This window comes from Hemibagrus wyckioides, linkage group LG01, assembly GCF_019097595.1.
Source record: "Hemibagrus wyckioides isolate EC202008001 linkage group LG01, SWU_Hwy_1.0, whole genome shotgun sequence".
Taxonomy (NCBI): domain Eukaryota; kingdom Metazoa; phylum Chordata; class Actinopteri; order Siluriformes; family Bagridae; genus Hemibagrus; species Hemibagrus wyckioides.
This window is the reverse complement of record NC_080710.1, coordinates 15,699,896-15,710,949: the sequence shown is the minus strand read 5'-3', so window position 1 is coordinate 15,710,949 and position 11,054 is coordinate 15,699,896. Positions and strand designations below refer to the sequence as shown.

The window sequence follows — 11,054 nt, the reverse complement described above, 5'->3', positions numbered from 1 at the left end:
GTATTCTCACTTACTCTTGCATCACATCATTTTTTAGGTTACTTGCAGGATAATTATGTAAAGAGGACTTGCTGCCATTTATAAAATGAATATGCTTGTAATACCTCGTGGTACATATGATCCATATTTCAGTTAGATCAAGAAGTTACATAAAAACCTTTGTGACTAACTATATATTTTACAAGAGTAGAAACATGGCTATTTAAGTTACCTATACTGTACACAGCCTACTTCAGACTTGTATGCGTCTGTGGGAAAAAGTTAGTAGATCATTTCTAATCAGAGACGGACGATTGGGGTACGTGTGCAGTAGCCATAGAAAACATTTCACATAGTGAACGTTTGACATTTTCTGCTACATGATGCTTTGAAAACTACACTTTCTCATTTTTCTATGTATCTTTAACCACAAGTAACGTTATAGCATTTTTAATGTCTGGTTACCCCCAAAAGTGAAAAGGGGGACTCCACAATGGTGCAGGTGCATCCAAGACATTTAGGAGGCTGGTGTCTGATTACAAACTGAAATGATTTGGCTTATATCTGATTCACTACATAACTATACAACACGACGATCAAAGTGTGACATTTGTTCACTGTATGAGGAAATCTCGGTATTGCTTTGTTTAAACTGAATTCTTTCCTTGCAGAAAGCCTAGGCATGATAAAAGTAAGACAATTCAACATAGCTTTGCTGAAATATACTTTAGGTTTTCATAACGGTGAGGTTTTATTTATTATTATTTGGCTTTCGTTTCTTCTGCCAACAACAACATCCAGTGAGCAAGGTACACAATGTGCACAAATGTGTGATAAATATTATAGGTTTGAAATTAGATTCAGCCAGTGATTATAGCAATTTGAAGTTTAATTTTGATACGTTTTTTATAGATTCTTTATCGATTCTTCAGGAGATCAGAATATGTCTCTAGCACCTGTATTTAGCAAAAACTTTTCAGGCTACTATAATGCAGTTGCTGAGGATGTGTACACTGTTATACGTGTATTGCAGAAATGCATGTAAATACACATATCTACCAACTTCATCTTTGCTCAAGTGTGTCCTCACAGTAAAAGGTCATTCTCACTCATGTGCAGTCGCGTTTGTGCAAACTGATGTTTTTTCCGTTAAGATTTTCTGTTTGCTTGTGACTGCACATGTAAACTAACAACACCGGAACTGTCCACTTATTTAAAAAGTATGTTTGAATATCTTTTTTATTGAAGTTTTACATCAAGTTAAGTGGACAGCACTTGTGTAGTTAGCATGTAGGTACTGTCACACTGTATCAGATTTCTCTGAGTTAGTATGTTACAGTGCAAAAAAAAGTGTATTTGTATCAGTGTTTTGGCTTATGTGCAGAACCAAATGTTTTTTTGTTTACCTTTTCATACACAATGTTGTGAAAAAGTGTTTCCCTGTATCTGAATTCCTGGATTTGTGTGCATTTTTGTGCACACTACATTTAGTCTGATGAAAGTATGAGGGCAATCACTTTTACACACCGGAGATTGAGTGTTGAAAATATTTTCTTAATAAATATACAAAATGTCTATGTATATTGTTCTGTATTTCATCACGTTCATGGATTATTAGGCTTTAATTAAACTGTAATTTTGGTGTGTGAAATGTACACAAGTGAAATGTGCTCTGCTGAAAGGGTTATTTATAGTTTGCCACTGTTTTAACCAACTCAAGTTGGTCTGTGCGTATGGCATGGGGTAAGTGGCAAAAGTCTTGGGCAACCTCATTTTTTATTTTTTTCCAAAACAAATTTTGTCTTTTAAAAAATAGATTCCAAACATTTCTTTACTAACAAAAAATAAATAAATAAATGTTATAGAAAATATTTTGTATGGTATTATAGAAAGCAACATATTACATAATGCACCACTTTTAGACAAAAAGTCTACATGGTTTTATTTGCAAAAACAGAAAAAGGAATGACAGTCAGAGTCTCCAGAGGAACTGTGGAAGATTCGCCAAGATGCTCAGAAAAGTAAATAACAGCTAATTTCCTTGTAAAACTGTACAAATAACTGATGCATTTTTAAACAGCAAGAGGAAGAAGGGGAAGACCAGGGGAATACCCCTCTTGGATGGGATGCCATGGCAGATCAGCACACACACACACACACACACTCACACACTTACTTTTACACACACATTCTCACCCATGGGCAATTTAGCATAGCTATTACACCTACTGGCATGTTATTGGAATAAGAAGGAGACCAGAGAACAAGGAGAAAACCCCACATGAACTCAGGGGAAATATGTGAATCTCCATTCAGATGGAAAACCAAGCTCAGGATCAAACCAGGAATCCATCCAATTAACTACATATAATCACAGTTAAGACAATTTAAGTTCCAGGTTGTAATACTACAAAATATGGAAAAGTTCAAGGGGTTGAATTCTTATGCAAGTTATAAGCCATTAAGGACTAAACCAGAGTTAAATCTGTCATCATGAAAAGTTATGTATGTAATGTAAAATTAAAGCATGAAACACACCTTAATATTGTTATCAATATTGCCATATAAAAGCAAAAGTATGAATAATAAGATATTTATTTAGTGCTAATTATGTAGCGATTTGAATGAATATTAAACACTAAAATCTACAAATCTACCGAGAGACAAATTATATGAGAGAGTTTGATTGTATATGTGTATAGGTTTTACCGTTGATACCACAAATGGAAAAAAATGGCACAGAGGATCTTCGCTTCAGTGTAGCCACAGAAGCCCTGATGGAGTGCCAACCTGACCAGAGCCCACCTCATCTCTCCCAAAACATAAACACACACATGCAGAGAGAGAAAGTGCTTACGATGTGTGTCCTACATAGAGAAAGAGACGAGGGGCCCACTGGAGAGCATGGGGACACTCTCAACCACACACTAACACTCATACACGCACACACATTTACACAAACCAGAGGGGACGGAAAGCTGAATATGATTCAACTGTACAAAGCAGGCTTGATGTGATGGGAAAATTCTGATTGGAGCAGGTTATGCAGTCATGAACTCTCTTTTTGGATAAGACTCTTCTTCTGTGTGAATTTGTGGTTTATGTACTATACAACATAAGGAAATGGCTGACTTTGGGCCTTTCATAGATGATATAGACAGGTAATATAGAAAGATGAAATTATATACCCTAGACAGGTAATATAGAAAGATGAAATTTTTAAAGTAAGAGAAATTTTATATATAATCGAAGTAGCATCTCTGCATTATAATGTTTCTTTTTACTGAATGGTTAGTATTAAATGACTGTTGCCATTCATGTTCTGAGACCACAGTTCCTCTCTCCATATGAATGTACCTTCTTTAGATGTGGACAGTATGTCACTCATTACCGTAATGATGTTGTCATATTATTCAGATCTTTTTACTGGAATAATAAAAGAAGGGGGAGGGGAAACAAGATATGTAACATACATAGTTAAAAACGAATTGTACAGTAAGAAATACAACAGAACCATTTTTGTGTTTGATTTTAGTTTCAGATCAGATTTCTGAACAGCTGGAAACCTCTTAAAGATAAACCTTATCTGTACTTCACTTCTTACAAAGATTAATCAAAAACCCTTTATTGATTGTCCTAATATGGAAACCCTTAAACCCTGTAAAAACTTTCTTTTACACCGGTTTGGACCAAATTAGACTTAGAAGATGCTTTACTCACAACTCAAAATCAAAATGAGTTTCCAGAGGTTGACCAGATGTTTAAAATGGATGGGTTTTTTTTCCAAAGAACAGCCTATATAAAGCACCAGGTTACTATATGCATCACATAAACATATAACATTTCTGCTCCATGAATATTTGAATAATATAGACAAGCACCTCAGAAATTCTTTATTTAATTGTAAATAAAAGAAGAACTCCCAAAAACCCATGTTTATATATATTTATATATAGGCACAACAGTTTATTTTAAATATAACTATATTTAAATAATTGCATGTACACACTAACACAATATTATTTGCAAGAAAATGGTTATTAGTGGACATTTTATAATAAGTCATCAAGTCAGTTAGTTTTAATAATACATATGGCATGTACAAAAACCAATTCAAAGAGCTATGACTAACAAGATAATGTCTTAAATGTAAATAATATCTTTGTCAATAAATAAAACTAAAAGTTGTGAATACTTGGGGAGGTAGAGTAGGTAACCTAGCAGGTATTTAACATGGCACTTCAACGGAAGTCTGGTGATTCTAAGACAGTAAACAAACATTTCTTTACACACACACACACACACACACACACACACACACGCTTGTAAGCTGCTTGAAGCATTACATTCCGAACAAATGGCCCATATTCACTGATATGAACAGCGCTGTAAAGAGAGACAGAGACACACAGTTACTTTCGAATTTTTAACATTAAAAAGAATTTTAAGCATCAATGAGTTCATTCATTTCATGTTACGTGCACCCTCTGTGATTCTGTGAAGTAGGCCTTCTACACACAATAGATGCATATATGTTCCCGCACTCTGGCTTAAAAGTGTTGTCAGCAAAAATGCTTCCTGGCACCTATAGCTGTTTTCTCTACATTGTCTTGTTCCAAATTGTGTGCCGTAATGTTTAAATAAAGACTAACTGCATTACTGTATTATAGGACAAAACATGCTGCAAAAGGATAACACTAGTGCAAACAAGTAAACACTAACGACGAGGACAACCCTGCCTCTGACAAGCCTAGTCTTTTCTTGTTACGAATTTGTATTTTACACATTTACATTTCTGGCATTTGGCAGATGCTCTAATCCAGAGCGACCTACAAGAGTGCTGTGAAGTCTCTATCAATGAATACATTAACACTGGTTCAATAGCTCACAGACTTAAGAAACAATCACAGTCATAATAATAATCATCATAATCACTTATTTTTAGATATTTTTAGAATTACTCTTTAAATTTACTTCAGATAGATTGCAGAATCTAATCAGTTCATCTACTTGTTACAATCATAACTCAATAAATATTCAAAAACTCTTTCTTGAGATGTGGCAGCACTGAAAATCATTAAATAATCTTAAACTGATTAGTTATAAAAGATGTGTTACATTTTTACGGCATTTAGCAGATGCCCTTATCCAGAGGATAAAGGCGTAATATAAAAACTTACAATTTGTACAACTGAGCAATTCAACGTAAAGAGCCTTGCTCAAGGGCCCAGCAGTGGCAGCTTGCCCTGGGATTTGAACCAACAATCAGTAGTCCAACGCTTTTACCACTGAGCTATCACATCCTTACACTGTACTGGATTGCTGATGCTAGACAGGCTGGTCTGAGTGTTTCTATTCTTGCTGAACTCCTGGGATTTTCACACACAAGAGCTTATTCTACAGTTTACTCAAAATGGTGCAACAAAGAAAAAAACATCCAGCTAGCTGTATTTCTGCACAGGGAAACACCTTGTTGATAAAAAAAAAAAAAAAGATGAATGGAGAATGACCAGACTGGTTGGAGATGACTGAAAGGCTACAGTAATAATCACACTAGAATTCTGGTGAGCAGAAAAGCGTCTTAGAATGCACAACACATTAAACCTTGAGGTGGATGAGCTACAACAGCAGAAGACCACATCAGCCTCCACAATTTGTCCGATGCAATCATGTCAGCATGGACTAGAATCTCAAAGGAGCATTTCCAACATCTTGTGGAAGCCATGACAAAAGGAATTGAGTGTTGATTGTTTTAAGAGCAAAGGGAGGCCCTTAGAAGTATTAGTATAGTGTTCCTAATAAAGTGCTTGGGGAGTGTATGTTATGCTGTCAAGTGAGTCAGTTTCAGTCCAGTAGCACATTGTTTATCATTTCAAAATGGCTGCATTATATTATAACATTTGTACGAGCTAATCTGTATGGCATATAGGTGACTGTTAGCAGAAAAAATGCTTCAATTAAACAGATTAGAATGGAATATCATTTGATAATGTATAACATTCATATTTAAACATATGGAATGACCCTATAAATTGTCTTGGGTGTTCATGTGTTTATGTGAGTGTTTGTGGTGATCTACCTGTAGCCTCGGTGTGTAATTTGGATTCATCAGTACTGGTCACTCTGCAGTTTACAAAGATTTTTTTGCCCTCAAGCCGATCCAGAGCACTGTGAATCAAAACTACACCACCCAGTGGTATTGGACTGTTTATTGACAAAAGACAAGAAAGGGGATGTTGGTTGGTGAGATTGTGACTGATTGGTGCAGGAGCATATAAACCTTGTAATAATACAAAAGAATAACTCTATAAAAGGGGTTGTATCTTAGTCAGTGGCACAAAGAATAACACATATTGGGTAAAATTACTATTATAAATAGACATTAATACTTTGATTTTCTAATGCAAGATATAGCGTGTTATGGTTATGGTATGTAAATATAAGACTAAGCACTCATGCAGGAATTCGATGAATCCACAATTCCAGCATATTTATTTAAAACATTCTGAAAAATCTGGAAGGCTATAAAACACCTACCAAACTCAAGGAAGCAAGGTATTTCCTGTTTTATGTAGTGATTTTGCACTTGTGAACCTTTGAGGTAGGAGAGTGCGATTACCTGCGATAGTTGATATTGAGGTTGGCAGTCATAACAGGCCCAACAAGGTAACCAGCGAGAGTACCTGTTACCGTATCGATCATGGTGGCAATTGCTCCACCGTGCACATGTCTACGGCACAGGAAAACATTTTTACACCACTTCCTTTGTTGTTATGGGTTTTCCCCTTCTCTCACTAAAAAGAGTACAGGTTATTTTTCCATTCAGTGTCCTATTTTGATTATTATAGGTTTAGACATCACTCACTGGTTTAGTACTAAAAGATTCACATAACCTCGTCTTTGATAAATCACATTTTTGAACGTTTGATCCAGAGATAGTACTTGCTCACCCGGGAGGTCCCTCCAGTAGATGCCCAGCCTGAAACGCACACACACATCTCTTCTCCTGCTTGTTCATAAAAATCACGTACTCGAACGCTGCCCCATACTCTTTTTTGTTCCTTGTGAAGAGTCTAGCTTTAGACTGGATTAATTTACTCAGGTACACTCCTCCTACCACACACAAGAAAACAGTACATTTTTTTTCCATCATATTATGCATTTTAAGGCATTACGCAACACTCTGAAGGGCTGTGATAACAGAACGATTTAAATAGCATATTACATAAACTTTGTATGGCATGGAACGCTTGTGTAGGTAAAGTTATTAAAGTAGGACCACAGATAGGTGGACAGACAACATGGCTTTTTGTTGTGTTCTCATATGGCAAAATTTACATTCAGTGTAATACACTCAATAAATTGTTTAGGGAGCACTGAGTGATTTTCTAATAGTATTTATACAGAAGTAAATTTAATTTTGGTCTGTTTATTGGGGAGAATCATTAGCATTGTTGTTAAAGTGTGGGTTAGGTAAACCTTTATTTTAAGGTTCATCCAAGTTACACATTCAAATTATAACTACGGCCTTAACACAATTTACATCATGGTGATATATTTAACAAATTTATCACACTTCCTGTCCATCACTTAGGCCTAATAGACACCAGCCTACATGTGAAATACAACATATCATAATAATATATAATAATGCTAATTAACTTACCACTTTTAATGATTAAATTTGGTAACTAAAATAATTATTTTTAAATTTGGCTAGGCAACAAAATTATATATATATATATATATATATATATATATATATATATATATATATATATATATATATATATATACATACATACATACATACATATATATACATATATCTAATCAGTGGCGGGCCGTGCATTTCACACCTAGGCCTTCACTGGTGTCCTTCCTGAATTAATTCACCTCTATGCCATCATTATACCATATATACCATCATATAGCCCTCCTAAAATTCTGCGAGTCTCAAACTATACACAAATTAATGATCACCTCAGTCCCCTTCAAATTTCAATGTAAATGGAGGCAGACTTCAGCTCTTCCCCGTCTTTCAGCGCGTTCTTCAATCCGCAGACCGTCGCAGAACGAGGATCAGAGGACAAGTGTGTGTGTGTGTGTGTGTGATCAGGAAGACTCATATTTGGCTTGTTCAGTACTCAAATGTTATACACATCTATGCAATACTGTGGAATGCTGCAATAAGTTGCAGTCCTTGCAATCCTACCCTGTTAGTCAAACCTTTATTTTATTTTTATTTTTATTTATTTATTTTACTATTATACCCTCATTGGGGGCTGAGCCCCCCTTAAATGAAAATCCTTGAATCGCCTCTGGACGCCACGGCAAAAGATACTAATCAACCGTTAAATAACAAAGTAAAAAAGAAATTCTGCTATAGTATTTCACACCTCACAAGGAATAGTCAATTTTATTACAGTTACTTTTCTCAAAAAAGACATTATTGATGAAGTATGCAGCAAACTGCAATCTCCGGAGGACGCAGCATCCGAAATGAGATGCAGCTAAAATAGAAACAATGTATATGTGTGGGTCGCTCTGGCTACTCCAATTATCCAATCAAAGGACGGAAAATTGATCATATGCCTGCTAGATGGCCCCAGTGACGCTAACTCGAAATCTGACTAGTTAAGGTAACAATTTCACTGGCACTTATTTTAAGCTACGGGCGCCTGCACTATTGATTTTGAAGGCCTTAAGGCAGATTTTCACTCTGGTAACACATGATGTCAGCCACTAGCGAAATATGATTGGATAAATACTCATCATAAATATACACTACTGGAAGCAGTGCAACCGAGAGAAAAGCTATGAAATGTAGAGAATAGACTATTTGGAATAATTTACTAGACATTCATGAAAAAATATATTAAATATATTAAAATGCAAGTCAGTGATTCAGATCACTGCTGTTTAGGCCAGCAGAGAAGGTCTTGCTGGCCCTGACGGCCCACCACTGAAATATATAAATATATAAATATATATATACAGCTTTGGAAAAAATAAGAGACCACTGCAAAATAATCAGTTTCTTATGTTTTGTTTCACTTTTGTGAACTGCTGACAATATTTCTCCTAAATTCAAAATATAACTATTTTTATTTAGAGTGTATATTTAAAAGAAATGACAACACCTCAAAATAACCTACGTTCATGCAGTATTTAGTATTTTAACTCAAATAAAACAAAATGCAAATAATCTGTAATCAAATTGTGTTAATGCTTTGGCTAAATAACATTAAGAAATCAGTATTTGGTGGAAGAACCCCGATTTGCATGCATTTTGGCATGCTCTTTCCCCAGTTTTTCACATTGCTGTTTGCAAAAAAGCAAACAGCTCAGCTTTGCTTGATAGTTTGTGACTACCCATCTTCCTCTTGATGACATTCCAGAGGTTTTCAATAGGGTTCAAATCTGGAGATTGGGCAGTGCTCTCTTATTTTTTTTCCAGAGCTGTATATACATATACACCCATCAGGCATAACATTATGACCATTATAACCTTTTGCTGCCAAAACAGCCCTGACCCATCATGCACTGTGTATTCTGACACCTTTCTATCAGAACCAGCATTAACTTCTTCAGTTTGAGCAACAGTAGCTCGTCTGTTGGATCGGATCACACGGGCCAGCCTTCTCTCCCCACATGCATCAATGAGCCTTGACCGCCCATGACCCTGTCGCCGGTTCACCACTGTTCCTTCCTTGGACCGCTTTTGATAGATACTGACCACTGCAGACCGGGAACACCCCACAAGAGCTGCAGTTTTGGAGATGCTCTGATCCAGTCGTCTAGCCATCACAATTCAGCCTTCATCAAACTCGCACAAATCCTTACAATTGTCCATTTTTCCTGCTTCTAACACATCAACTTTGAGGACAAAATGTTCACTTGCTGCCTAATATATCCCACCCACTAACAGGTGCCATGATGAGGAGATAATCAGTGTTATTCACGTCACCTCTCAGTGCTCATAATGTTATGCCTGATCAGTGTATAGAGCTTGTCATTTTTTTCTACAGAATAAGCACAATTCATTAAGCTCTACTCAAAGAGAAACTAATCCCCTGTCACACACCTGCAGCATGTTTGAGAGAGCGGTTGTAACTTGGAAGCTTGTGCCAAGGCCCCGTCTCCTCACTGTCTTCCGTCTTAACCTCACACAGTGCAGTATAATGATCATAAACCTGCCTCATCTCTGCATTCCAGGATGCGTTGGGGAGGCTGAAGTCCCGCGGACTCGCACTGAAGGGCCATAGCCCCATCTTCTGGGTAAAGAGAAAAAGGTCAGGCAATGTTCTGTTGTATGAGGCTGAAAATATTGCAATTCAATGAATCTGTATTGCTCGTATAGAAAAAAAGCGCAAATAAGTCATTTACAACATAAAAAATAATAGTAATGTGTTTAAACATGTGAAATAAATTTAGTGCACGTCAGAAAAATCTAAACTCCTGGCAAGATTTTTATTTATTAGCTTATTTTTCTTTTTTCTAAAGCCTATTACAAGTCTAGGAAAACACTTCACATGCACCCCTATACTTATTGCTTATCTGTCACGTTACATTGCTTCTAAATGATATCTCTCACATGATCAGTAAAAGCTCTAGAGCATTTAAACTGTTGTGACTGAACACGAGACAGGATAAACTTACCGACAGGCCTCTTCTAACCAGAACCGGCTGAGACACAGCATCATGGCTTAATGCAACAGGGCAATGGGAGATAAACGTCCTTGAGGCTTTTAAACAGCTTCGTATCATAATGAAGATAGATCAGTGTTAATACTCTAAAGATGCCATGTGCTCATTCAAACCATGACGACACACTGGATGGCTAGCCGAATACTAGCTTACATGAAAGAGTCCATGGCTGTTAGAGCATGCATAGTGACATGTTTTATTAGGAATCGCTAACTTGACTCAACAGTTTCCGTCCGTTTAGATACAGAATTGTTTCTAGGGCCACCAGTTGAAGCTAGAGAATAACACAGTCCCGGTGACTTTCAGTGCCTCTAATGACATAGATGTCAAACTCTCTCTACTCTACTTCCTGGAGACGACGGGGA

General features: G+C 36.4%; 1 protein-coding gene across 2 annotated transcripts; it reads right to left on the bottom strand.

Moving 5' to 3' along the window:
- Nucleotides 1–4,278: 4,278 nt before the first annotated feature.
- On the bottom strand, nucleotides 4,279–11,054 carry them4 (thioesterase superfamily member 4). 2 transcript variants are annotated; one of them, XM_058390443.1, is made up of 6 exons: nucleotides 10,642–11,054; nucleotides 10,067–10,256; nucleotides 6,930–7,092; nucleotides 6,599–6,709; nucleotides 6,059–6,183; nucleotides 4,279–4,365 (listed from the first exon to the last, which is right to left on the bottom strand). In XM_058390443.1, the coding sequence occupies exons 1-6, from the start codon at nucleotides 10,747–10,749 to the stop codon at nucleotides 4,322–4,324; spliced, it is 741 nt and encodes a 246-aa protein (XP_058246426.1). In that variant the 5' UTR covers nucleotides 10,750–11,054; the 3' UTR covers nucleotides 4,279–4,321. The 2 variants fall into 2 exon arrangements, with proteins under 2 accessions (XP_058246426.1, XP_058246508.1); XM_058390525.1 differs by having other exon boundaries at nucleotides 10,067–10,253; nucleotides 10,642–11,052.